Source organism: Mustela lutreola, chromosome 8 (genome assembly GCF_030435805.1).
Source record: "Mustela lutreola isolate mMusLut2 chromosome 8, mMusLut2.pri, whole genome shotgun sequence".
In the NCBI taxonomy this organism is placed as follows: domain Eukaryota; kingdom Metazoa; phylum Chordata; class Mammalia; order Carnivora; family Mustelidae; genus Mustela; species Mustela lutreola.
The window spans coordinates 62,832,318-62,858,724 of record NC_081297.1 but is presented as its reverse complement, the minus strand read 5'-3'; the positions used below and the strand labels follow the sequence as shown (position 1 = coordinate 62,858,724).

At 49.1% G+C, this 26,407-nt stretch overlaps 1 protein-coding gene and 1 pseudogene across 1 annotated transcript; both read right to left on the bottom strand.

Annotated features, from left to right (window-relative positions):
• Nucleotides 1–360: 360 nt before the first annotated feature.
• LOC131838727 (keratin, type II cytoskeletal 75) lies at nt 361–10,354 on the bottom strand. Its single transcript, XM_059185268.1, has 9 exons — nt 9,842–10,354; nt 8,887–9,101; nt 7,873–7,933; nt 7,434–7,529; nt 6,431–6,595; nt 4,484–4,609; nt 4,121–4,341; nt 2,523–2,557; nt 361–599 (listed from the first exon to the last, which is right to left on the bottom strand). Exons 1-9 carry the CDS (start codon nt 10,337–10,339, stop codon nt 361–363), a joined length of 1,656 nt encoding a protein of 551 aa, XP_059041251.1. The 5' UTR covers nt 10,340–10,354.
• An 11,610-nt stretch (nt 10,355–21,964) lies between these two features.
• Nucleotides 21,965–26,205, bottom strand: LOC131839761 (keratin, type II cytoskeletal 6A-like; annotated as a pseudogene).
• Nucleotides 26,206–26,407: the final 202 nt, after the last annotated feature.

The following is a 26,407-nucleotide window of genomic DNA, read 5'->3' as shown; positions in this document are numbered from 1 at the left end:
CTGGCATTGAGATGGCCTGGGAAACACCCACTCCTCTTTGCGTCTGGAAGGTGGGGAGGAAGGAGGAGGAGTTGAAGGTGGGTGGTCTCCGCAAGATAGGCCAAATGTAAATATTGAGAGAGGGAGGGCATTGGCACAGAGCGGGTGGGGGTGGGGACACTCTGGGGACTGTCAGGAGGGCAGAGGCTAGCTTAAGCTGGGGAATGGGGTTTAGCCAGGACGCCAGGCTTGCTTCCTGGCAGCGCAGGTGGGCCAGGGGTGAAGAAGAAGGACCCAGGTATCGTGTCTGTGAGTATAGATAGGCCAGGTCAGCAAGCGAGCAGGCTTTAGGCCAGGGGTAGGGGAGTGGGGTGGCTGCATTTAATGCTTGTAGCTCTTCCGGCTGGAGGATGTGGTAGAGACAAACTTGACACTGGAGCCACTGCTCCCGAGGCCCCGGCTGCTACTGGCGCTGAAGCTGGAGCCGCCCAGGCCCGAGCCCAGGTTGTGCCCAGCGCTGGTGGTGAAGGAGTAGCCGCTGCCCCCACTGAGACCCAGACTTCCGCCTCCAAGGCTGCTGCCGCCGCCGTAGCCGCTGGAAACAGTGGAGGTGACCACAGCTACCAGAAGAGAGGAGAGAGAGTCAAGACCCAGAGCAGGAGAGAAGAGAACTGGAGTGTCAGGGCCTGTGCCCCTGTGTCTGTAGGGTGAGGATGTGGTTGTCAGGTCAGGCAGACTTTTGCCTCCTCCAGGCTCCCCGCCCACTTAGTGGGAGCTCTTGTCTGTGCTCAGCCTGGTTTTCCCTGGGCCACTCTTCCTGTCTGGAATGGCTTCCTGCTTCCTCTCTGCTACTTGGCGCCTAGCTGTTCCTTTCAGAACTTAATGGAGACTTCTTACATTCAGGAAGCGATTCTAGTCCACATGCCTTTCTCTTTGATCCCTTCACAGTCCCCTACCACTCTGTCCCCTTCTCCCTCTGTGGGCCTGGCTCTGGCGTCTCTCTTCTTTCTCGGGGGCACATACATATTTCCCTCGATGTCCCCAGCCTCTGCACCCTGAATCCCAGAATGGAGCTGGAGTAATCTTGCTAGACCAAGTGACAGATGACCCACTGGCCAGCCAACTCTGCTCCCATTCTGCCCCGCTCCCCAACCTGCTCTTTTTTGAGCTCTTATAACCATGCATCACCTTCAACATGCAATCACTACACTGGGCTCTTCGGAAGGGAAACTGAAATAAAAATGGATGGATACAGAATGAACTGTGTTCTCCAAAAAAAAAAAAAAAAAAAAGGTTGAATTCCTCACTTCCAGTACCTGCAAATGCAACCGTATTTGGCAATGGGATCTTGCAGATGGAATCCAGTTAAGATACAATCATTAGGGAGGGCCCTACCCAATAGAGCTCGTGTCCTTATAAGAAGAGGAAGGGCGTCCACGTGAAGACAAACACATAGGGAAAGGGCCATGTGATCACAGAGCCAGAGATCAGCGTGATGCAGGGCAGGGAACACCGAGAACTCTCCAGAAGCATGACACAGTACATTTCTCTTATCTGAAGCCCCCCAGTTTGTGGTACTGCAATGCCGCAGCCCTGGATAACAAACACGGACTTTTATGTGCTTTCAAGGGAAAAGGAACTTTAGAAGTTACAGCAGCCATCCCCAAAACTAGCTATGAGGGTCTCGGGAGCCACTAGACAAGGATATCAGGGAAGGAGGACAGCTGGGTAGTTCAGAGGGCTCTGCCTTCTAGAGTCATCAATTAACATAATCGTTGGTTTTGTGAATCCTGTATCAGGAATACCAAACTCATTTGTAGGATGCAAGCTGGAAAAGTCATCCCAGTCAGCCTCATGGTGCCAGCAGTGAGCTCTGTGAGTGACCTCCACCCTTAGTGGCATGGGGTTTCACCAGCTTACTACCCCTCTCCCTTCCTGAGCAGCTGTACCCACCTGCCCTGTCCTATATGCTTTTGCTGCCTGGAAAAACCTGGGTGACCTTCTGCTGTTATACTCTGTAAACTGGAGCGGCAGGGCTTCTCCCCACACCATTCCCAGAAGGTGTGGCCTTCCTGGCCATGCCCTTCAGCCCAGCGTGGAGGCTCCCTCCACAGGCTGAGGGCATAGCAGGCTTTCCTAAATCCTGTCTGTAGTGAATGCTCTTGTCTGATCTAGACTTCCACCTCCAGTGAGAAAGGGATGGGGTCCAGGGACATGGGGGGAAGAACCTATAGGTCTAAACCCATGCAGAAGGGTCAGAGAAAACCTCCGCTCACCCTTCCTTTGGTGCTCTGTCCCTTGCAAAGGGGTAAGAAGTGGGACCTTAAAGACTCTCTCCTAAAAAAAAATTAAAAAGAAAGAAAGAAAAAGACTCCTAATATGGCTCTCCTTATAAAGAAGTCAAGACCTCAAACCTCAAAATGAACCCTGTCTGAGGGGGGTCCCGTCCGATGTCTTGTGCATGCCCTCTCCCCTCCCCCGTGATACCACCTCCCTGCCCCAACCACATGCACGTGAACTGACACAGAGGATGTCATACTCACAGATGTTAACAGGAGAAACGCCCTCTCCGCTCAGCCTGATCAGGGGGAAGAGGGAGAAGGAACGTTACTATTACATCCAGCAGCTCGTGGGCATTTAAATCACATTTTTGTAATGATGAACATTGAAAAACCCTCTATTATTTTTATTGCAGCTGTGAGTGGAGGTTGAAATAATTTAAATAGTAGTAGTATTAAAAATAACAATCTGGAGGAAAACCTGTAATCTCAGAAACATTTTTTTTTTGGGGGGGGGGTTCAAACTAGGTAGACACCTGGAGGAAATGAAAGGGAATCATACACTAGAGTGGGCTGGAAAGGCAGGGCTCCTTGAGGAATAAGATTTCCCTCTCAACAATGGACCGTTGTTAGGCATGGGGCAGTGCCTCGGGTGATTAGAGGTGTGGAGAGGAGACTGAGTCATAAACATAACAATAACAATAATCAGCCCATTATTGTAGCAACCAGAGTAATTTTGCTTTCGCATACTAAGGACAGAGCTGGCCTTCATTCATAAACACATACTTAGAACATTAAAAAGGACTACATACCTGATACCCACATTATGCCACTTAATTCTCTTCATGACCCCATTCAGTAGGTGTCGCTACCTCCATTTGATGGATGGGGAAACCGAAGCTCAGAGAGGTGAATTAATTGCCCGTGTTCACAAAGCTAGATTTGAAGCCAGACTCCCTTGGCTCCAAAGCCCATATCTTTGGCTACAAAACTGAATGATCACTAGCATTTTTTGACACTTGTTATGGATCGTGAAATGTTCTAAGGACTTCATGTGTATTCCCTTATTTTAACACTCTTTTTTTTTTTTTTTTAAAGATTTTATCCATTTATTTGACAGAGAGAGATCACAAGTAGGCAGAGAGACAGACAGAGAGAGAGGAGGAAGCAGGCTCCCCGCTGAGCAGAGAGCCCCATGCGGGGCTCCATCCCAGGACCCTGGGATCATGACCTGAGCCGAAGGCAGAGGCTTAACCCACTGAGCCACCTAGGCGCCCCTTATTTTAACACTCTTAATAACATATAGGATGGAAACCACGGTTAGCCTCATTTCATAGGTGAGAAACAGAAAAGTAAAGTAATTTGCCCTTGGTCACACAGCTAGTAATCGGCAGAACACTGAACTTTGGGGATCAGATGATTTGCCTCTTTATTCCATCATAAAGAAACTGAGGACCAGAGAAAGGACACTGGCTTTCCTGAGGTTATGTACCTACTTGGTTGTAGGCCTGTCTGCCCAAATCATGGGACAGTTTATTCTCATACCAGACCTGCTGCATAACACAATTTCTCCTTTGATAGAATTTTATTACTTAGGACCTGCTCAGATGCTAGATTTTTATGGTGTATGAAAAGCAGTTGTGCTTCAAATAATGGCATTTGATAATGAGTTACTAACCTGGAAAGAAATTGCACCTGCTTGTTTTTTGTTTTGTTTTGTTTTGTTTTGTTTGTTTGTTTTTTGTTTTTTTCTTTCTCACAGCCCAGCTCTGTCTGCATTTTAGGAGAAGAGGAGGCCACAGCAACCTGAGCCCTTAGGAATGCTCGCGCAGCTGGAACAGAGGTGGTGCATCTGTCCTCACCTGCACTCCTCACCCTCCAGCAGCTTGCGGTAGGTGGCGATCTCCACGTCCAGGGCCAACTTGACGTTCATGAGCTCCTGATACTCGCGCAGCAGCCGGGCCATGTCCTGCTTGGCCTTCTGCAGGGCCTCCTCTAGGTCCACTAGCTTGGCCCGGGCATCCTTGAGGGCCAACTCTCCACGCTGTTCTGCGTCAGCGATGGCCGTTTGCAGGCTGGAACACTATAAGAAAAGGAGGAAGCCACAAACCTAACTGACAACTCCTGGAGGTGCGGTGCTTCTTGGGTAGGAGTCCTAGAAGCATGGCAGGATGACCCGGGAGAAATGAATGTGCAAGGAGCTCTTGGCCCTGCCAAAACTCTACCTGTTTCTTGACGCTGTCGATCTCGGCTCTCAGCCTCTGGATCACCCGGTTCATCTCGGAGATTTCTTGCTTGGTGTTGCGGAGATCATCGCCATGCCGGCCGGCTGTGACCTGCAGCTCCTCATACTGATAGAATCAGAGCAGAGTGAGTCCCCTTGTCAAACACCTGGGCTGGGTACTCTCCATGTGCACAGCGTGGCCCTCAAGGCCACCCGCAGACCCAACCATTCGCTGATCATTCACGGACTCCCTTGCTCAGTCATTTTGGTGGTATTTCTTAGGCACACCTACCTGCCAGGCACATGCCAGCCTTTGGGAGTATCACGGACAGCATCATCAGACTCGTGCTTACAGATTATTGGGGAAATAGATGTTAATGAAGTATTATTGAATTTACAGTTCCAAACTGGGATGAATGTCCCTTAGGAAATGAATGGGTAGTGTAAGAAAGGAATCTGACCCAGATATGGAGTTGTGGGAAGGAGCTCAGGGAAGTCCTTCCAGAGATAGAGGTGTTTGAGCTTTGTGCTGAAGGGTGGGAAGGAGTGATCTAAGTGATAGGCTGGGGAGAAAACATTCCAGATAGGGGAGATAGTCTGTGTGAAGACCCTGGGGCAGGAAGAAGCATGGTGAGCTTTGGGCAGGTGGGAGTGGGGGAGAAAAGGTGACTTGGTCAGTGTCCTTTAGGGATCCCGGTCATGGGACATACATCCAGACCCATGTGACCATGAATTTTGGTAGCTCTCCAGACATCAGTGGTGGGGGTGTTGGATGGAGCCAGGCTGAAGGGGGCACAGTTCTGAAGACTTTGTAACAGGACCCCCCATCTGAGGGAGCTCTATGCCTAGTGGGGCATATCCAGGATGCACTCATTTAGGAGAAATAACACACCCTGTCTCCAGCCCACACATTTCCCAGGGAAGAAGAGCCCCTGCCCAAGTGAAGATCTGTCTGGCTTTGAAAGTGCTGGGTGGCCCAGCTCCTCCATTTCTAGATACATATGGTTTAAGGGAACAACAGACCCTACCAACAAAAGAAAATGTTCACTGTAAATCTGAACCACTGTAAATTTCAACTTAGGCACACCTCGCCTCTATTCACCATCTGCCTCTGCCTCTAGGGGGGATGTCCCTCTGCATTGTGCACCTCAGGACCTGATACCCTCTTCCTTCCTACCATGTTGCAGTGGTAGGGACTAAGGTAGTGTGCACAGCAGGGTAAAAGATGGAAGCCACATGTAGGGGAGCAGCTGGCCCTGAGAGGGGTCTATACTGGGCAAAGAGGTGATCTCATGGATTGGACTATCCAGTCACTACAATCTCCAATGCCCAACCTTCTTCTGGCCATCTGTGACTTCGGACAGTAGCTCTCACTGGTCCTCCCAATGCCGCCTTTTTTGATAGAGTTTTTTGCTCAGCAAAGTCCTCATTTCTATCTTCCAGCCCCTGCAGGATTGCTTATTCTCCCTTAAATGCCTCCCCCGTCCTTGGCCATCTATGGTCCCTGGATGCTTCCAAATGCCAGGAAGACCCACCTCGTCTTGGAAGCTTTTTATTAATCAAAAATAAACTGCTTGCAGCTTATTTATTTACAACTCTTCAATGCTGCTTGACACAAGTGTATTGAATAAATAAGCCATTTAGAAATAGCTCTGTGACTCTTTCTTGGTTGTTTTGGAGTCTCACCCAGGTCCAACCACATCATAAGTGATATGGGGACAAGGGCTGACCTGAGCACCCAACATTGTCTGACCACATGGTAGGGGGTATGGTTAGGTTTCCACACCCATTTCAAGTTGACTTTTCATAGCACCGGACACTTCTGCCATGTCGAAAGAAACAGAAATGCTCCTGTATTCCCTGATGCTCATGGCTAATAGTTAAATGATTATTCGGGGCTTCAGATAACACTAGTCCTGGAACCTATCACAGAGGTGCCTACACTCACCTTGGTCTGGTACCAGGACTCAGCCTCGGCCCGGCTGCGGTTGGCGATATCCTCGTATTGGGCCTTGACCTCAGCGATGATGCTGTCCAGGTCCAGGCTGCGGTTGTTGTCCATGGACAGGACCACAGATGTGTCACTGACCTGGGTCTGCATCTGGGATAGCTCCTGTAGAGCCAGAAAATTCAGCATCACCAAGACATAAAAAGAAATGTTCTTGAAATCACATGACCGACTACCTGTCAAGGTCAGGAATCCCTTCTTGGCTTCCCTTGGAGGGATTCTTCCAGCCCTTCCCTGGGCACTTGAAGCCATTTCGGGACTCTGATGTCAATCCCAGAAAAGTTTCTGGGTCACAGATCAGTGCAATGAGGGTATGTGCCCCGGCATAGCTTCTCAAGACAACCACCTGTGTGTTTTCCCTGAGTGTGAAGGGTGAGCCAGTGTTCTCTGGTTCAAATTATTCTGAGTTGAATATGACATATGTTGATTCATATGCCAGCACAAAACCTTCTTTAGGATACAGTGAGTTTTAGGACCCTGCTTCCCTCTGTACAGTGTGACTTCATTGTTCCCTACTTCTTTCTCCCCTTCAAAGACCCAGGTCTCTGCCTTCAGAGTGGCAGTGCCCAGAGGAGGCATCTTCAGAGGGCAAGAAGCACCCTGAACTGAGGGGTAACTTGCCTTTTCTGAACTTTTCTGGGATAGGAGAGGGAGAGGTGTGTCTTGATTCCTTGGAAATGCTACCCAGGGATCTGGGATTCAAGAATCAGCACTCTGTCTTTGCTGCCGTGGGGTAGGGGAAGCAGCCTCAGAGCTGAAGTAGGGTTTAGTGTAGGAAGATTGCAAGCAGTTCTCCCAGGTGCCCATGACCACCTAAGCCCCAGTTTGGACCATCTGGGGCAAGATGCTAGATGGAGGCCCCATATAGATGACATTCTCTGCAGCATCCTTTTCTTCCCAGGCTGCAGACCTAGGAGGGACAAAACCATTTGCAGGCTCTTACGGCCTCAAAGAGCATCCGGAAGAAGTTGATCTCATCAGTCAGAGAGTTGACCTTGGCCTCCAGTTCCACCTTGTTCATGTAGGCTGAGTCCACATCCTAGAACAACAGCACAAGACGCTCCTCTGAGACCCAGCCCCAAGCAGTGAGTCCTGAAGAAGTTGGGCAGACTCCTCCCTGGCCCCTCCAGGTTAGATTTTAGTAAACTCTGGATCTGGGGCTTGGGGTTGTGGTGGATGATTGTAGAGAACTGGGGGCTTGAGTCCCCTGAGCTAACAGAAACCCTAGCAGGGTCAGGGGGACATAAATACAGAGGGAGCATTTTGGCAGATTTGAGCTCTCCAGATACTCTGAAGGGTTCTGTGCCATTTCAAGGGTGAAGTCACTGCATACTCCAAGATTCAGTTTCGAATCCTCTCCTTTGAGAGACATTTCCACCCACCTTCTTCAGGGCCACAAACTCATTCTCGGCAGCGGTGCGCTTGTTAATTTCATCCTCGTACCTGTAAGCACAGAGGAGAGGGGGCGTGCTGTTGAGCAAGCGTTCAGTTGAACTCTTCCCCGACTGAGGACCATTTCTGGTGTAGCAAGAGTTAAGAGACCTCAAATCCTTTCCAGCTCTTCCACTGACCTGTGTGTGACTTGGGGTGATTCACTTAACCTCTATTTCTCCCTCTATAAAAAGGGAATCATTTCTTCTGCCAGCAGTTTTTTCTTCTTATTATTCCTTTTGTAAGAGTAGAAGGTGAGCATGGAACTAATGGGAGTAGAAATACGTACTTATGCAACTCCATCTTCTTAGAGATGCACAGTTGCAGTCTTTAAAAAATGTTCCTGCCTCTAGTGGCTGCTAGAACTGTGGGGTAAATTTTGCTTGTTCAGGAAGAAAACCATTCCTGGTAGATTGTGAGGTCTTTTCACTGAGCCTCAGAGCAGCTGTGTGACAGCATGCTTTCAGTAAATAAGAGTGGCTTTAATTCAGAAACCAAGGGTAAGCCAGCTAAGAAGTTAGGGGGGGATATCCCTTTTGATTGGATACCTCACCTACTGCAGCGTGGATGATGGTTAGTCAAATTTTGCCTCCCCCAGGAGAATTGCCTCATTTACACTGGGAATGCACCAGCTCAATAATAGGGCCCTTGCCAGCAGAGTTAAAGAATATTCTGACTGTGAAATGGTATCATGCTTTCCAGAATAGCCATGTTATGTTAGATGATGCAGACATCCCTTTGTGGTCATGTGGACAGGTCAGAATAGGCTTCTTGTTAATAGCGATGGGTGAGATGCGAGTCTCTTTGTTACTCTATGCCATGCTATCTTCCAATCACGGGATAATGACTCCAAGTTCCAAACCTCCCTGTGGGCACTGGTATTTTGCTGCTTTGCACCTTGTTGGTCCTATTTAAAAGGAATCCTGAGACGACTGTGTGTGGCCAGCAGCCCGTCTTCCCCTTACCTGACTTTGAAATCTTCCACAACGTCTTGCATGTTCCTCAGCTCCGCATCCAGCCTGCCCCTCTCTGTGGTGATGCTGTCCAGCTGCCGGCGGAGGTCATTGATGTAGGTGTCAAAGAAAGGCTCCAGGTTCTGCCTCACCGTCTTGGAGCCCTGCTCCTGAAGAAGCTCCCACTTGGTCTCCAAGACCTTGTTCTGCTGCTCCAGGAACCTTACCTGGAGGGAGGGAGAATGAAATATTTTTAAAGATTTTATTTATTTATTTGACAGACAGAGATCACAAGTAGGCAGAGAGGCAGGCAGAGAGAGAAGGAGGGGAAGCAGGCTCCCTGCTGAGCAGAGAGCCCAACTTGGGGCTCGATCCCAGGACCCTCGGATCATGACCTGAGCCGAAGGCAGAGGCTTTAACTGAGTCAAGCAGGCACCCCAGGAGAATGAAATCTTGAGAAATTGGGGAGGCAGTGCCAGACACTCCAACTGATAAGGGAGAGAAGAAAAGTCTGCCTTTCACCTGATACCCATCTGTCAACTATATAACTGACCACTCCAAACCAGAATGGGAAAGCCCTTGATGCTGCCCTACTGTTCTCCGGGGCTACCACAGAACTGGTGTAGTGGGCGTAGAGGTCTCTTGGGGCAGACTATTCTTGGGTTGAGTGTCTTGACAACACCTGCTCTGAGTGAGGCTAGTTGGCTCAGTGGAAACTCCTCCTTGGAGAACAATGTAGCTCTTCCCTCGGTGTTGGCTGAACCAACTGCGTGGCTCCCAGGGAGGATGAAGGAACTTTCCACAAGGTCCCGTGGGGCCATCTGGCCCCACTTGCAAGGTACTTGTTGAGTGGATGTGTTTTTCCACAGGGAGGCCATTGCATTACTGCTCCCTGTCCGTGCAGAGGGCCTCTCCAAGCGTTCCTGCCACCCGACTCCAATGGCACACATGCATCCCCCCAGCTCACCTTGTCGATGAATGAGGCAAACTTGTTGTTGAGCGTCTTGATCTGCTCCCGCTCCTCTTTCCGCACCCGCTGGATGGCGGGGTCGATTTGCAGGTTGAGGGGAGTCAAGAGGCTCTGGTTGACGGTGACCTCTTGGATGCCTCCAGGCGGGCACACAGGGAAGCCAGAGGACCCATAGCCTCCTCCGGCTGTGCCCCCATAGCCAAATCCACTACTGACCCCAAACCCACTGCTGGCCCTGCCACCAAAGCCACCTCGAAAGCTGCTGCCGCACCCTCCAATGGAGACTCGCCTGGTGCCCCCCAGGTTGTAGAGGCTGCGGCTCCCGAAGCCGGCCCCAGCGCTGCTCATCCTGCCCAGCCCTGCACCGCCACCTGCAGAGCGGACCACGGAGACGGAGCTGAAACGGGAGCGGCCGGTGGCTGGGGTGGTGGCTGAGGCCGCACTGAAGCTCCTGCGGCTGCCGGTCTGGAAAGTGATGCTGGACTGCCTGGACATGGTGGCTGAGCAAGGCTGGCGAGGAGAGCTCCTGACACGGGCGCGTGTGACGGGGGGATGGAGAAGATGGGGCACCTGGGGAGCTCTGGACCGCCTTGACTTTTATGGACCTGCGGGAGGGGTGGGGCGCTGCCTAGGGAGGCCTCTGATGGCATCCCCCAGGCATTCACCAGCCCTGAGCTCACACTCAGCACCCCTCCGGGACGGTGTCAAGGCCACTGGTTGGTTCCCTGGCATCCCTCCCCCACGTGGAAACTCCTTTCCAGTCGCAACTTGATCAGCAGACGAATGAGAAGCATGCTAATTGCTTTCAGTCATGTCCTAATCATGCATCTCTTAATGGGCTCTAAAAACACCGCCTCATTTCTAAACCGCTTCCTTAGGCCTGGGACCCACCCCCTCCTGGGCAAACATCGTGTGTCAAAACAAGTGCCTCGATTCCCTGTTTCCCAGGCCTTCCTCTTCCCACCTGTTCTTCCTGCCCCTGAGCCTTTTCTCACCAAGTGCCCGCTGTGTCCCCTGCCCCACACTGTCCTTCCAGGTCCTAAAAATCCTGCTTCACACTCACCTTTCTTAAGAAACCATCCAGTTTTGATTGCTCCTTTGTTTTCCTCATAAGCTTCCTTCTCTACAGTGTAGGTCACACTTGATGTCCTGGAGCGGGCGGCCATGCACACATATATGCCCTGTCTGCTCCACAACAGGACTCTCGGGACCAGCCCCTCTGTCTGTCTGCTGCAGAGAGAAGCTGTGAGTGTGGGGTGATGGGTTTGAGTCCCAGCCCCACTTACTAGTTATGAGGCCCTGCGCCGCGCACGAGCCTTCCCTGAGCCTCAGTTCAGGTGTCTGTAAAGTGGGGTTTGTGACGAGGATTTGTGTGGGAAAACAACTGTTGCAAGGCCTAGGACGTGCGAATGCCAAGAAAGCATTTGTGGAGACTTCTCTCCTGGTACATCAAGCACGTATGAATGAAGAGCCAGCTGGATGTCCCTCCCTGTGGCAAGTCTGGTGGGGATTTGAAACGAACACCATACACGTTCTTTTTCTTTAGTAACAGGCTTGTGGTATGAATGGTTAGAAAGAACTGAAGTTCATTAATTTATACAAAAGTGATGTACCATAAACTGCCTCACAGCTCTATCTGAGGCTGCCTTATTCCAGAAACTTCCCAGACTGGTCACTCCGGCTGAAGGCCGGGGGTCCCTGGCTTTCAGTCTTGATCGTAAGAGCTCTGGGGGTTGCACTGAGTGGAGGGTGCCCAAGAAATTTGTCTTGTTTTTCCCTGTTCGTCTTGTGGACTGAGCCCACATCCCTGTCAGTAGAAACCAATAGGAAACCTGCAAACTTCTGGTCTTCCCTTTCTTTTCCTCTCACCCCACTGCTTCTACCCTGGGGTGGGGGAGCCAAACAGAGAAATTGTTAGGTTTTCTTTTATCTTGCTGACTGCTTGCTCCTTGCACTGGTTTCAAAAGCTAGCAAAATGAGAGAGGAATGGCAGTATATTCAGGTGCCGGAAACTGCGTCCCTGAATGGTAACTTCAACAGACCAGTGGTACCCAGCTATGGAGAAGTTGAGCCAGATTCCATGGTCTTCCCACACAGGTGTCCTTTCAGAGACACACGTGGAACGATGGGCTAGCTGACGCTCACCGGCCTGGAATGACAGCTTGGCCCTGGTTCACGGAGCTCTTTCCTCCTTGTGGCTGAGGCGAGCAGGGGTGGGGGGAGCTCTCCTCCGTGGATAGATTGTTTGAGAGTCTCAGTTTCCATAGGGAACCTATGAATCATAGCATTTGTTGATACAGGGCGAGAGGAGCATGGGAGTTCTCTCACCAGGTTGTCGGGGTGCCCAGGTCTGAGCCGGGTGGTTCATGCGTCTGGGGCGGAAAGAATAATTGTCTTTGTTTTCCGTATTCACCTCATGATAATCTTTCTCCCAGAGAAGAGACACTCGTTTCCTGACCTGTGCTGAGGAAACCCTTCAGAGCTTTCCACCAACAGAGGCCGGTGGAGAGGTTTAGGGAGCGCTGTAGCCTGTGGCAATGGGGGCCACCTGCACTTTCTCCCCTCACACTTCCCGTGTGGGAGCTGACTCCAGTCCGCCTTCCTGCCTGGGTCCTTCCTTTCTTCCCTATGCCCTCTTGGGGAGCCCTATTCCCAGGCATTACCTCTCATCCTGTTTCCATTTATCGTGTGTCTGGGACGGCCCCCTTCTTCCCCTCCCTCCTCTCTCTAATTTTTCCACCCGGACTGTTTCCAGAGCTGGACTGTCTCCCTCACGGACTTTGGTGACATAGATGGAAATGGATAACCCTCTGGCTTTTGTTCTTCTTTTACTGGCTCTTCTGTGGCCTTTGGCCTTCATGGTGGCTTTCTCTCCAGTGAACGATGTCTACATGAATGCCGAGGACACCCCAGCCTCCCTGACAGCCTGTGTCACTGTCCCCTTCAAAACCTCAAAACTTGAGACTATTAATACCATCTTCTTTCCTTTCTGCCATGGAAGGTTGTTTGTTTTGATATTAACCTCCTTTATAATTCCACCTAAAACTCACCCTCAAGAAGGCTTCTCAGATGAACCGCACTCAGGTATTGACCCCTTTCTGCATGTTTCCTGAGACTACCTGTTCAGGCTTGCCTGCCACTGTATATTTCCACCGCTTTGGTTTTCTGGTGGTCCAGGAGCTAGCGTACCCCTGAGGGTTAAGGGTGTTTTTCTTCCACCACCACCCCTCCCCCCCGGACTTGCCTCCTACCACTCCATATGGAAGGTGCAGTTCACTCAAGTTAGGTTGACTAGTTCAGAAAAGAACTACATACTCTTCTCTGTTCTCCACGTCTGCTGAGTTCCTACAACACGGTGTTCCTGGGTCTGTCCGGAAGAATTTTTTGGAGGTTTTGGGGAGTGGTGGGTCAAGGGCTATGGTGTGTGCTCTGCTGCCCCAGGCTGTTCCCCATCCATCCAGCTCAGGGTGGGCTCTCCCATCCCCAGAGGGACACTGAGGTCCTTGGTGGTGGTAGATTTCAAGGAGACCAGGCTAGAGAGGCAGTCAGGGCTGTGGAAGTCGGTGGAGGAGGCAATGAAGGCACAGAGGCATGCCTCCCGAGGCCGAAGGAGTGGGGGGCGGGGCACACCAAGGAGCTTTGGCTTCCAACCAGCCAAGGCCAGAGAAGGTAAGGCAGGCTTGGTGGGGACAGAAGAGATTAGGTAATTCCTTAGAGCAGACAGTTTTGAGGCACAGAGCCAAGTCTCTGTGTACAATCTCAGAGGACCCAAGCCCCAAACCACCCATTCCCCCAATCCTTCCATACACAGGGATGGACCGCTCCTCTAGTTAATAACTATTTCTCAACATCTACAGTGTGACAGACATTCACTGTTCCAGGCACTGGGAGATACAGTGGTGAATTAAGTGTGCACAGCACCTTCCTCCTGGATTATGTGCTGAAAGAGAAAGGGGAGCTGAGGTTGTCGGGGCAGGTCGGGGGGCACCCCATGTGGCTCTGCCAGTTTACAACTCCCAGTGACTGAATGGAGAGAAGAGAGTTCTGTTGTGGTGCTGCCGGAGACGTCGCAACCAGAAATCCTTTCCCACCTGGGTTGTTGGTGCATGCCAGGGCAGCTGACTCCCTTCATGTCTGGGACATCTGAGAGGCACCACCGGCCTGCCCCTGAGGGGGTCAGACTCTCCATCCCACGGTCCCCTTCCCACTGCCTTAAGAGGCAATCACTGCTGTCCAAAGGGCACTAGATGTGCCTGTCGCTCTCAAGAAGCCACCAAGATTCACCACTTGGGATTTCTCCTTGCTCATGGCCAGACCTCGCTTGATCCGCTCCTTTCTACTGTCCATATAAGCAGGCCTTTCCCCGGGGCCCAGATTTGATGGGCAGACGCGTGCCTTGGGCAAGTGGGAGGGCAGCCCTCAAGTCCCCTTCAGCCAACTTTAGTGGCAAAATGGGATGTTATTTTCATTCAAGTTTGTGTTTAAGTGATGGTGGAACAGCCCCTTCCCTCCAAAATCAAGTTCTCCAGACACCCAACAGACGTGCACGTGCGAAGCATGAACACACGGACACGTATGTCTTAAGAACATTCACGGAACAACAGTCTTGATGCAATGTGGTAGCAACTGGGTGTATCTAGAGACTGGGTATGTCTAGGAAGAGAAGTGACATGAAGGAGTAGGGCCAGGTCTTTGAGCCCTAAGGAGCCTCAGCGATGAGGGCACCCAGGACAAGAGCCATCTGAAGGCGCTGCAGCTGTCTGGTAGCCTAGAAGGAATCCTGATTCCCTGGGCTGCCCACATTTGCCCGGAGCCTCCTTCACTTCACAGCCAGTGAGAAAAGCCCCCATTGCCCAGGAAGCACAGCTGGGTCCCCTCCTGGGGGGATGGGATGGTGCGGTGCCAGCATCTCCAGTCCCCCTGTGGGTCCCACAGAAAGCAGGCACAGGGATTCAGACAAGACAGGCTTCAGGTGTGTCTTGGCTGCCACCTCTGACCACTTTAATGGCTTCATTTGTTCCCTGGATCAGGGTGCTTCACCAGGTCCCTCCCGCTGGTGCCAAGGAGGAGCAGCCAAACAGGGACACTGCTGGCAGAGGAAAGTGGGGGCAACCAGAATGCCCCCTATGGCTCTTCCTGGACCTCTGTGAATAGAGAGCACAATACCCAGAAGCCCTGGACAGGTGGAATGGCACGCTGCCACGGTCCATGGGAACAGGCTGGGTGGGCTGGGTGACACTGCTGCACCATGGGAGGTTGTTGACACCATCCATTGGCTCCTTCCAGGGCTTGGGGGTGCTGTCGAGGTCTGGGGTATTTGTCACCAGCTGGGAAGTAACAGCCAGAAGCCATGTAGGGCTTGGCACTACCTCAGGACTTGGATAACATGGAAGACCTTCCCTCCTTCTTGCCTTCCAGTGTCATCCCTCACTCCTGGTCACATCTGAGGGGCATTGCTGACTGGTGCCTTCAACCAAGGTGCATCTGTTCATTTGTTCATTTATTCTGTCAAAGAACACTTGTTGGGACCTACAGTGTACTAGGTACGGGGCTACTCCCGCAGAGGAGATGCTGTTATCCCCACTGCCTCAAGTAAAGGAGCCACGACGATACGGAGTCACTGTGTGAACACAAGCAGGCACGGCCCGTGCATGGGGAGCTCTGGGATGCCGGGAAGTGACCCCTCCTCCTTGGAGATCAGGCCATGATCTGGGGTCTAGACCCCCTGGCCCTTGCTGTTCACTTCAGCTCTAGAAAAGTTCATGACATATGCCTTCAAGAGGTTCCCCATTTCTGGATGAGGAGAGCGAGGTCCTGGAGTCCCACATGAAGTGGAGAGTAAGGCTGGAACCAGGACTGTCGTCTTCTCTTCCCTTGCCCAGGGTCTGGACCCATGCCACAGCACTCCTCAGTGTGCTAGACATACAGCCATTGTCCCATGTGACTCTTCCCGTCACAGGCCTGCTGGGCTGTGAGGAAGAGAAAATGGACGCCTGTGGTGCAATGAGAGTCGTGTAAGAGGCCCTAGAATAGAACTGAAGATCTGCAGTTCAAACCGTGCACATTGTGATCTGATCACAGGACAGACCTTGAGGGCTTCACATGAGCCTGACTCCCCCTGTGGGCTCCAGAGGCCACGCTTATGGCACACGTATGAGAACACAGCCCGAGTGTACAAGGAGAGACTGGGACACTGGCTTGGTCTAGCATTTCTCACGGATAAATCACAGAGTGAATCCATCTGTGGATACTCAAGATGGGATTGCATTTATCTGCTGAACGCACACCCACTTGTCTGTAAAGTTGTGTCTTACTATGTGAGATATCTCTGCTGCATCATTCACCGGGGAGTTTCTATGGGCAGTTGCTTCTGGATGTGGGGCTGTGTTTTCCACCATCCCCTGGAGGGCCTGAGAGTCCCTGCCTCATGAAGGCTGTCACACTGGGCCACCTGACTGCCAGCTGCCCTGTGGGCACCATGTGAGCACACACTGATGCTGAGGTCAGTGACAATGGATGATGATGTCAGGAAACTGAGAGCCATTGAGCTTGGAATGATTGAGTCAAGGTACACTGGAGAGCAGGTAGCTCTTTGTGCTCTGCTTTAAGAGGGATAAACACTCGAAAGCCCAGAGACAGAGGGTAAAAAATGAAAAAAAAAAAAAAAAAAGAATGGCTCATGATTACAAAATTAAAAAAAAAAACCACAAACCATTTCTTAGAGGAAGCCACGCAGCAGAGGACACTTCAAATTAGCTGGCTTTCTTTGTGTGCACTCAAAGGGCAATGGATGGATACGCAGCTTTGCGGGGGGGCTTCAAGGGTACAAAACCAAGCATGTTTCTGGAATCAGTTGGGATGAAACAATTCTGAAAGGCCCAGGACCACGTATTTGATGCAGGTTTCATCTGAGCAGCCCAGACGCTGCTGTGACCTGCCTTCCCGGAAAAGGGGTGAAAGGGGGCGTGACCCCACAGGCAGGTGTCTCAGCAGCCTCTGTGTGATTTCCTGTGGTGGGTATACTGGGTATGCTCCCATTGGGCCAATGAGAGACACTAACTCCTTTTAAAGGAATGCATCAAAATGCTTTTCCTTCCCCCCTCCCCCTGAGGGCTGGTTTATTAAGCAAGAGTTGGCCAACTTGGAGTGAGCCCAGAGACTAATGAATATGATGAGGGAATTGGGAAATAGGAGGTATGGGGAGCGGGGAAGAGCACTACAGTAGACCAGTTTCTTGGTTGTTGTTGGAGTCGCCAGCTGATACCCTTAAACCTCAGCTAGAAGAGTCAACTCAGAATCCGAGGGTCTCTGGAATTTAATGGTCAACAGGGAAATCTTCTCTCCAGAGAAATGGTGAGACTTCTGTAGTTTCTTCCTGGAATGATATAGAAGATATGATTCTGCAATAAATGGAGTTCTTTCTTGTTTGTTTTGGTTTGGTTTTTCTCTGGAGCATTTAATGTCTCTTGAGATAAGCACCTATGTTCTGCATCCCGATAAAGTTGTTTAGGCATTGTGGTATTTAAGGATTTGGTTTTAAACTATGATTTTCCTACATCTTAAAAAAATTTCCTCTTAATCAGGAGGGAGACAAACCATAAGAGACTCTTAATCTCACAAAACAAACTGAGGGTTGCCGGCGGGGAGGGGGATAGGAAGAGGGTGGGGTTATGGACATTGGGGAAGGTATATGCTATGGTGAGTGCTGTGAAGTGTAAACCTGGTGACTCACAGACCTGTACCCCTGGGGCTAATAATACCTTATACTTTAATAAAAAAAATTTTTTTTTTAATTTCCCCTCGAAGGAACCAATATCCACCTAGCCTCTCCAAAGTGGATCTGACATGGCTCACATAACTTCATAATTTTGCACACACTGTCCTTGTCTTCTGGTGTGTGTGTGTGTGTGCGCACGCACGCGCACGCTTGCACATGTGTATGTGTGTTCTGGTTCTGCCAGGTAAAAGGAATTTTTTTTTCAAGGGTAGGCACAGGATTCAGTTGAATCCAAGATGAACTTAATAGTGTTTCCTCCTTTCTTTAAATTATTTGCAGTGTCTATGATCTGGCTATGCCACCGACCATCTGAAACTGTATTGCTGGGTAGCTTTGTTGGGTTGCTGAGCCACACAGGGCATATATTTGGGAGATATTTTGTGAAGGAAGGCTAACCTAGGCTAAAGACAATCACATTCCACTCATCACTCCCTCATCACTGAAGAATGAATGAGAAGTCAGAGTAGGGAACATAAGGTTTCATAGACAAGCAAGCGCTCTCAGGGAAAGGCAAGACAAAATAAAGCTTGGACAGAGTCCAGAGCTGGGGGAGGAGAGAGCCGTAAGCTCGCCAGCTTTGTAAAAGCAGTCATTCCTCTTCCTTCCAGTGTGGGCTGGGGTTCTCAAGCTGAAGGGCAGCGCAGCTTGGTGTTTGCCCTCAGTGTGTGAGTATGTCACCAGCTGAGGTCATCATCTGGCAGATGCGGGCAGATGCCCCAGCTAGGTGAGGGGCCCACTCCGGTGTCTGCTGGCAGCACCCCATGGTATAACACTTCCACCAGAGGGCAGGCAAAGCAAGGAAGGGCTGGAGTGGTAGGGGAAGGCAAGCTCAGTCCCTCCTCTCCTGTGCCTCTCCCTGTGATGGAGCCAGAGTCCTGGGCAAGACCACACATACCTCTCTAATCCTGGGGGAGAGAGAGATTCTGAAAGGAGGGAGATCAGTCCTTGGATATTAGTTCTGCCTCTTACTCATTTAACCTCATCGTTGTAACTGGGATAAAGTATAATGATGTGAGTGGGTCCAGAAATCTGTAATTCTCAGGCACTGCCTTCCAGTGATAAGAAAATACAATGGAAGAGAAAGGGTTCTCATTCATCACAAAAACTCTTTGAGGTGCCTAGGGACCCAACATCAACAGTACCAATGAAACCAAATGCACAAGAATGACCAGAGAAGACTGAAAACAAACAGTAGGAATTGCTGTACCAGAAACCAACATGGAATAGGAAGCATTAGTAATTACAATGGTGTGATCACGTAATGAGATCAATGGAGCAGAAGAGAAAATGTATGAATTCAGCACGTAATGAAAGTGGTATTTTTTAGTTTTAAATAAAGTATAACTTAATTTTTTCTTTATTTAAAATGTCTGTGTGTGTTTGGGGGGGATAGAAATGAGGATGTTTACCTTTATGTAGCAGAAATGTACAAAAAGGAAAAGAGCCATTATCCAAGCCTGTAGGGTAACCAGCTATATCTTTAGTATCAATTGCTATGATTATTTTAACTTATTTACTTTCATCCTTCTTTCCAAGCTAATGTCTTTTAATAAGTCACATATAGAATAAATAAGCACAATGTCCTTTAAATCCATGGCTCAAAGTCCTGCTAAGATGGGTAACCAGCTGGACTTGGTTTGTCTCCCTCCCTCAGGATCAATCCTGAGAAATTTTAGAAACACATGGAAGGCCTGGGAACTAAAAACTACCAGTTACAACCACAAAAACTCTGATGAAGCCCAGGGGCCTCTGAGGCTGTTTGAGCTGATTATAGGGGCAGGTAGTAGCAGCAGCAGCCTGGGACTGAAGCTTGAGGTAGCCGGGGGAGGGGGCTGTTTGGAGGGAAGGGTCTGAAGTTTGGTCCTTGCCTACTGTCTGCCTCTTTACAATAGAAATCCAGAGCAGCAGCCCAACCACCAATGCCCTTGTCTGCAGGTCAATATGAGGACAGATTTACCTACTTCGTAGGTCGAGTTGCCAGATTCAGCAAACAAAAATACAAGATATACAGTTCAATTTGAATTTCAGATAAATGATACATAATTTTTTGGTGTAAATCTGTTCTGTGCAATATTTGCGACATACTGAATTTCTTATGTTGTTTACATGAAATTGAAATTTAACTGTATGGCCTCTGTTTTGGCTGGGTAGTCCAATTCATAGGTAACTGGGATAGTAATGCCTGCCCTGAGTATCAAACCTCTGGTAAGCAGTTGGCCTCTGCAGAACTTGGGACTCATTTGGGCTTTACTCGAGGATATGAGGGAAGCCTGTAGGGTAACCAGCTGTTATGGAGCTTCTCAAACGGGGAAGGAGAACCGGAGTCTGAGCCTGGCTTATTGGGAAGTTTCCTTGTCAGCTTTTGGGATTTTGTTCAGCATGGCAGTTCCTATGCTCCTCTACCACCAAACCCTTGGCCTCAAACTCTAGAGCTGCATAATAGAAGGGTAGGGAGGTCACTAACATTCCAAAGTCTCCCTCAGCTCCAAACTTCTGCCTAGCAATCTAACCTGTTCAGTAGCAAGACCATTTCCTACCTGTAGACAACCATGGAATAAGGCTAGACTGCAGCTTGCTTCATGGCCAGGGGGTGGTGGGGGAGAAGGTCTTTTCTATGGCTTCAAATTAGCAAAATATTATAACAGAATCAGTTGTTATTTTTCTTGTGAAAGTTTCTCTTCCATTTTATTCCCTTGCATACAGATAACTCGGTATGGAAAGTCTGGTAGCCATATTCTAGAATAAACTTGTGCAAACATAGCCTAAAAGATAGGAAGCCCATTTCTGGGCAAAAGTCAAAATTATAACCCTGACACCAATATCTGGGAAGATTTGAATGAGCCTCCACTATCTGCTTTCACTTGCCAGAACTTGCATGAAGTTTACACTGAAAATGGCTTTTGGGTGTCCTATCACAAAAGCAGAGTGTTTCCCAGCCAGAACCGCCCCCGTGCTAATCTGAGAGCCATCTGTCAACATGGACCATCTTTCAGTCTCATCTTTTGCCAACAGCACTTCAAAACAAAGTCTCCAACCAACACTGCTTGGAGGTTTTATTAGCTCATTCTATTAATTTCTTCACAGCTTCACTTTGTTTCAAGGAAATCATGACCTAATTTAAAAAGAGTCAGATTCCCTGTGTTTAGGTATACAGTTCTATGGATTGTAACCAGCATGTGTCAAGTTCTTCAGTGTGACCCTAATGCCTTTGGGTGCAAAGGAGCCTATTTCAATTCATTTACTGCTCTGCTCCCAGGCTTTCAATGCTTCCACCCCACAGGGTTATTGGTTCAGCTGATGGATCCGAGAAGTTACTTAAAAGCAACTTTGCAGCAAATCTTTTTTATCACAGAGCCAAACCAAGCATTTTGCCTTCCTATCAATTGGCCTCTGTCCTGCTGGATCAGTGCAGTGTTTTCTTGCCGGTGGCTGGGGCTTGGGTGGAGGAGACGAGGCTGAGGACCAAGCTACCGAGTGACCCAGTTGGAAAAACAAAACCCCTCAGTTATCAGATTATGCTAATCTACTTTCCAGGATCCCGACTTCCCTTTCTCTCCTAAAGCTCTTTAGAAGATTCCATTTTGAGAAAGAGCCCTGAGTGGCAGAGGGCTGAATAGTTGCTGGGAGTCATACCGCCCACAGGATAACTAGTATCACATAATGTTGACTGACAGAGTTCAGTATGAAGCAGGATAAGTTGTCAGTGGAGCTGAGAGAAGGTTCCGCAAAGACAAGGATCAGGTGGGGATGGGGCAGTTTCAGAACCAATACATAATCAGCTGCAAAATCTGATAGAATTGTTATTTGATGCTTTATTTAACACAATGAAAGAAAGCAGAAAGCAGAAAGCAAGCATTGCAGGTCTATGCAGGACTGTAAATGTGTGCCTGAGAGGGTTGTGTCAATACTATTGAGGGACAGTTCAAGGGGGGATAACAGCTTGTCATATGGGGAACTCCTGAGTGTAGCTCCAACGGGCAGGACAGTTAGAAATCAAAGGGAAGAATCCTTATTCTGTAGCACGATCCACACTGAGTTTCGGTTTTCAAGAGGGGCATAGGTCATTTTCATCCCAGAATCGTGGAAGACAGAGACAGCAGATCATAAGATGGGCACATCAAATGGACATGTGCTTGTCTGAGTGTCAGTGATTTTTAACCTTCTGATGGTGAATGATGGGAGCTCAGATACAGCTGGTGTAGACAGTGAAAATGAGAAGGAGGACACATCAGCTGTAACTCAGGCACCAAGGGAAGTTGGAGGGAAGAGAGGAGACATGGCCTGAGAGAGGGCAATGCAGCTGTAGACGGGGACAACGTGGGACCAAGAGCCGATGGCAGGACTTAGTACTTGTAGCTCTTCCTGCTGGAAGATGAGGTGGTGGTGTACTTGATGGTGGAACTGCTACCTCCAGAGGAGCTGAAGCCACCCCCCATGCCTCTGCCACTGCTGGAACTGAAGCCAGCTCCAAGGCTGTGGCCGCTGCCATAGGAGTAGCTGCTGCCTCTGCCCAGGCCTGATTGGACCCATTTGTCCTGAGAGACCCAGTGGCACCGCCCATACCGCTGGCATTGCCATAGCCACCAGCGCTGCCATAGCGTGTCCGCCAGACACTGTGGACTGCACCACAGCTGTGAAGGAGAGAGGGATAAAGACACACAGGACACAGTGAGCTCATTCTGCCAGCTTCAGTCCAGTCAGAGGAGCACAAGGAAAGGGAAGAAGGTGAGCAAAGGTACTTACAGATGTTGACTTGTCCAACGCCTTCGCCACTCAGCCTAGGAAGGGAGAAGACACGGGGGGCATGAGACCTCAGAGAGCTACCAAGGGACCAGAGTGGGAAGCCTTGATGTGAGGATAGCCCATGGGGAAGCTGCCTTGGAAATGGTTCTCTAAGAGTAGCTAGGGTGCCTTCAACTTGTGCTCATGGCCCAACATCCTAAACCTGGATCCAGGATGTTTGAGGGGCTTGTGTGATGAGTTATCCACCTGCACTCCTCGCCCTCCAGCAGCTTCCTGTAGGTGGCGATCTCCACATCCAGGGCCAGTTTAACATTCATCAGCTCCTGGTACTCCTTCAGGAACCTGGCTATGTCCTTCTTGGCCTTCTGCAGGGCATCCTCCAGCCCAGCCAGCTTGTTCTTGGCATCCTTGAGGGCCATCTCCCCACGCTGCTCAGCATCAGCGATGGCAGACTGCAGGTTGGCACACTAGAGGAGGAACATAGGCAGAAAGAACTTTAGATTCAGTCCTCTAGAGGAGACTAACCACACTTCTTTCTAGTGAGGAAGAATTCTGGAGTGTAGAATTGGTAGAAAGGGAACCCTGCATCTTCCTGTCTAGCTGTTTGACTATCTGCTAACCTTTTCACATCTCTGAGCTTGTTATTAACGCCCTATGTCTTTTGTATTAACCACCTGTATGAGGACGTGGATGGTGACTAATTGAATCTACAGTCTACATATTAGAAGAACTGGACAACTGGATTTTTTTGAGTGTTGTCTCCAAAGCCAAATCTGGACCACAGACACAAATGTGTCTGGCACGTCCACAACTAAATTTGCACATTAAAAAATATGGTTCCTTGAGGAGGTGAATTTTCCATAAGACTACTGAAACTCTGCTCTCATCCCAGCTCAGAGTCACATGTTTGGAAAACCCTGCTCTCCACGTTTACTTTTGCCTCTTTTTTTTGAATCATGAGCAGATTTGCAACAGCTTTTCTCAAATTGTACAGCCTGCCTTTCCTCCCCATTTGTTCCTTTGCAGCTCCCAGTACAATCATTCCTCTAAGATCAATCCTGTTGCTATGCTTCTAGCCCATAGTCTACTCCTGTGACCAGGAGAGATGTTTCTGTATTTGTATCATGCTCTTGGGATTGGGCCCATTTGTCCTGAGAGACCCAGTGGCACTTACTAAGAACAGGATGGTCTTTCCTCCCTTGTAGGTTCTAGTGCCCAGAATATGTCCAAATGATGGTTGATTACTGGCTGATGGTCTAGCAAAGAGATAGTACTTTTCTTCCTTTCCCCACTCCCACTCTCTGCTCCATCCTACCTGCTTTTGGATGTCATCAAGGTCAGATATCTGTCTCAGGATCATTTGGTTGAGCTCAGTAGTTTCCTTCTTGGTACTTTGTAACAAGGTGGTCTGTTCACCTTGACCTGCAGGAGTTCAGAAGGAAAGAAAGGAAAGTATGGGCTTTCACATATGAACAATGGCTTTCAATTCCCAAATCATTTAATAAGCTTGTACCAAATAATATTACATCTCTAAGAAAAGTAGATGGCACAAGATTATCTGCTATTCACAAATGAATAGTTTGGGGATCATTGAGCACCTAATGTTGCAAAAAATTGTGATGTTCTTCATATCTATGGTATTCACAGTCAGGGAGAGGTTAAAGGCAAAGCTCAGGAGTACAATGTTATTAAAATCTTTCTTTTCTTCTATTTTTGGCTCTTGCTTTTTACTCTTCCAGCCTTCAACAAAAGGACTAAGACACCTAATCTTGATAAACTCACCATCTTTGGGTGAATTCATTTTGTGTTGCTTCATGCTTATTGATTTATCCTTTGTATCTAAAAAGAGGAAGAGGAAAGATACTTGAGCCAATAAGTAAAGAATTTTTAAAGAGCCTGTCTTGACCCAACCTTTCACACTAAATGGATGGTTCTTGAACTATCAGTTCATGGAGCCTAGAAAGTGACTACTCTCTCATTTTCTCCCTTATTGTGTACTTGGTGATGAAACCTACTGTCTGTTTTGTTTATTCTGATTTTTCTTAGGCAATAATTTACTATTTTTATTTCAACTGGATATTTTTTCCTAAGCAATCATGCCCACAACTAAACCTGGCCACTCATAGACTTGAAATATGGGCTTCAGAAACAAGCTCCTATCTCTGAAGTTCTCCACCAGAGATGTGTCTGCATGTGTCTGAGCCTCAAGTCCAGACAATCATTAAAGGAGGGAAGACATTCCAGTTGCCTCCTGAAGTTGTTGAGGCTTCAGGTTTGGCCTTAAGGTCTTGGTGCTCTGATTCTGAAGGTGGGTTCACTTGGTGTCTAGTAACTTGTTCTACTGCTCCAGGAACCACACCCAGAAGAAGACAGGATGGTCATTTTCCACACATAGAAAGAAAATAAGATGTTTGTACTGTTAGATTTCTAAATATGTCAGGGTGGTCTCCATGGTGCTGGGCTACTAAACAATGTAGAAAGGTTCAGTCTGGGATGCATGTTCCACAAATCTTTTTCCTTCTCAACCCACAGATCTCCTCAATGAAATTCCCCCAAAAGACCTTTGAGATGTTCCTTCCCTATAAGTTACTGTGGCCATTCAATGAATTTTCGTCACTTCCTCTCCTTCTCTTGATAAGCAGAATCACAAATGTAATTTAAAATAGTTTTTACCAGATAACATTGTACAAAGCTTTTATTTTCCAGAGGATGTCAGTAGAAGGGATGTTGAATGTTATCTAATGATTCAATTCTATTCTAAACTTCCATTTAGTGTAAGTATCTTCTCTGAAAACATTCTTGATAGATGGTCATGCTCTGTTTCTAGAATAAATTCATTTTTAATGGAATATACACACTTGTGCATCTCAAATATTTCTTTTTCTCATATGGACCGAAAATAATATTATCTTTCTTTTCTTCTTTTTGCTTTTTCACTTTTTTTCTTCCTACCCGGAGCCTCAGAGCAAGTTATGACTGACCTTTTCTTTGTATCTCATCATAGACTCTTCAGTGATAAGTGTTAACCCATTCCATTCTCTCACTGCCTTCTTTTGCTCCATGCTTATCAAAAGTAGAATATTTTTCCCTGGGAATGATGAAGGACACTTAAGAGACCCTGTGGTTTTTCCATCACCTTCTGCCTTTTGTGAACATGGAGCCCAACTGGCATCTCAGGGGAGAGCGAGTCCCAGTCCCCTTCTCCCTCCCCTCCTCCTGAGTCTCCCCCTGGTAGGACATTGGTTACTTATCTAGTTTGGGAACTCTGGAATCCCAGTGGAGACAGGTCCTCCTGACTCACCTTGTCGATGAAGGAGACAAACTTGTTGTTGAGGGTCTTGATCTGCTCTCGCTCCTCAGTCCTCACCCTCTAGATGGTGGGGTCGATTTGCAGGTTCAGAGGAGTGAGGAGATTCTGGTTGACGGTGACCTCTTGGATGCCTCCAGGAGGGCACACAGGGAAGCCAGAGCCCCCATAGCCACCAGCAAAGCCAGGTCCACCACCGAGCCCAAAGCCACCACCAGCTGCACCACCAAAACCAAATCCACTTGAGGCTCCACCTCCATAGCCAAAGCCGCCTCCAACTCTGCCACCATATCCGCCACTGATGGCACAGCTGCCCCCTCCGATGGAGATCCTCTTGGAGCCACCCAGGCCATAGAGGCTCCTGCTGCCAAAGCCAGCTCCTCCACACGCTCCACCGAGGCCACCACTGCCCCTGGAGCGGGACACGGAGACACTGCTGAAGCCAGAGCGGCAGACCCCTGGGACTCTGGCTGAGCTGGCACTGAAGCCATGGTGGCTGATGTTTTGGCTCTTCATGGTGGATTTGATAGACATGGTTCCTGAAGAGGAGAAGGCTGAAGAAAGCATGGAATGCTGGAGGGTAAAGCTGAGAGGAGGAGGAACATGAGATGCTTTCCAGAAGCCACTGTGCGGGGTGAACTGGACTGGGCTCATTCTGAAAGGTGACTTTGAATGTTGGGAAGGGCTGGCTATTAAAAACAGTGATTCTTCATCTTTGTTATTAGAATAGTTATGA

What these genes read in the sequence shown, in the direction of transcription:
- LOC131838727 (XM_059185268.1), bottom strand. Translation starts at nt 10,339, where the DNA reads ATGTCCAGGCAGTCCAGCATCACTTTCCAGACCGGCAGCCGCAGGAGC. An exon ending in AGTTTGTGGCCCTGAAGAAG is followed by an intron (nt 7,530 to 7,872) that starts GTGGGTGGAAAT and finishes CTGTTGTTCTAG; the next exon opens with GATGTGGACTCAGCCTACAT. An exon ending in AGTCCTGGTACCAGACCAAG is followed by an intron (nt 4,610 to 6,430) that starts GTGAGTGTAGGC and finishes TGATTCTATCAG; the next exon opens with TATGAGGAGCTGCAGGTCAC.